This window comes from Pteropus vampyrus, unplaced genomic scaffold, assembly GCF_000151845.1.
Source record: "Pteropus vampyrus isolate Shadow unplaced genomic scaffold, Pvam_2.0 Scaffold158, whole genome shotgun sequence".
In the NCBI taxonomy this organism is placed as follows: domain Eukaryota; kingdom Metazoa; phylum Chordata; class Mammalia; order Chiroptera; family Pteropodidae; genus Pteropus; species Pteropus vampyrus.
The window spans coordinates 1476215-1477903 of NW_011888939.1; the positions used below are offsets into that span (position 1 = coordinate 1476215).

Consider the following 1689-nt stretch of genomic DNA (forward strand, 5'->3'; position numbering starts at 1 on the left):
GGACAGCGGAGCGGGTGAGGGCATCTGTGCGAGGGGGAGGGGCAGTGGCAGACATGGGAGACAGGGCGCACACGGGGGCCTGACCAAGTCACTGCAAACACTACAGGCAACGGGAGACACTCCCCACTGCTGGAGAAGCGAGGGCCAGATGTGCGATGGGGAAATGAGAAGGAGATCTGTGCGACTGGCAATACTGCAGAGGAATAATGAAGGCATGAATGTGTCTCTATGGACGCGCACACACACCTGTACACACAAACATTCCCTGACCGTCCACTGAGAGGCCAGGAGCAGTGACGCCCCCCAGTGCAATGACCAGTCCTGGGGCCCACGACTGGTTTCTCAATACCTTGAGGGGCTAAGGCAGGGCAAGGACGAAAGGTGCTTAGAAAGGCTTGTTCTAAGCAAGCAAGGAATTGCTCAAAAAAGGATGGAGACATGTAAAAAGGATGAGGATGCAAGCTTGAAGAGGCTCCCAACGGCCAAATTAAAGACGATTTGAGTTTCAAAACAATGAGTAACAGATTATAACTCAACTTGTATAAATAAACTCAAAGTTGAATGAGAAACAAGATATTCAGTCTTAAAGTATCTCCCCACCAATGCTTATCAACTACAAGTGTGGACGAGAGTAAATCCACAGTGTCACACTTGGTAGGCACCGCACTAATCAAGAGATCCAAGGGCAGAGGTCAGAGGGGGGCAGAGTGAGGTCACGGTCACCCGCCAGGATGCGATGAGAGGCAGTGTCATTTCTGAGAGATTCCAGCCGAAAGAGGAAACCCTGAACCTGAACGCAGGGAAGGACCAGACAGACCCGGCTGAAGTGCATCCCACAGAGTGACCGGCTCGTGACAGTCAAAAGCACCAGACAGTCACGAGAGTTCGAGAAAGGCTGAGGAGCTAGTCCCAAGTGAAGGGCACAAACAGAAAGGATGACGAAGGCAGCGTGTGATCTGAACTGGACTGTAAAAAGGACATCAGCAGGACGATTAGTGAAAGCTGAATGAGGGCTGAGGACCAGGTGGCAGTGATGTACCAGTGCTGATTTCTTGGTTTTGATTGGGGTTACATGGAAGAAACGTCGATTTTGCGTAAGCATTAGTAGATACCAAGTGCTCTACAGTGATAGGGCCTGATCGGGCTGGCAACTTACTCTTCAAACGGCTCAGGAAAAAAGTATCCTTTGTATTGTACTTCGAACTTTGCTATACGTTTGTGCCAGTTTCAGAAGTTTAAAAGAAATTTTTTTAATTAAAAAAAAGAGAGAATGAGTGTGAGGAGACGGGGAGGAGGCGGGGGAGGGGGGAGGGAAGGGGGAGCAGATGGAGAGGGAAAGGGAGAGGGAGAGACACCCAGCTACTCAGACACAGAACCCCTCCAGGGCCCACAGTACCTGGTAGTCAGGGCCTGCCGCCCAGCTGTGAAGCTTCCTGGACGGTGGCTGAGGTTCCGGCACCTTCCGGACGGCCCGAGTCATGCCCACCGTCTCGCTCCAGTCCTTCCCTTCCTCTTGGGCACGCTTGGCATCGGCACTGTCCGCAGAGCTCATGGACAACTGCCGCTGCCTCCTGGGGTCCCAGCTGTTCCTAGAACAAACCGCATCAGATGTCAGCTGCCCCAGCAGCCAGCCTGCCAGGGTCTGAGCGCACTGGCCGGAGGCCCTGGATCAGCTGTCTCCATGCCGAT

General features: G+C 53.0%; 1 protein-coding gene across 1 annotated transcript in view; it reads right to left on the bottom strand.

Moving 5' to 3' along the window:
• Positions 1-1689, bottom strand: part of PRRC2B (proline rich coiled-coil 2B) — a 61558-nt gene that overhangs the window by 35398 nt on the left and 24471 nt on the right. Inside the window, 1 exon segment of the mRNA XM_023536559.1 lies at positions 1372-1589. Coding sequence (XP_023392327.1) covers positions 1372-1589 — 218 coding nt within the window.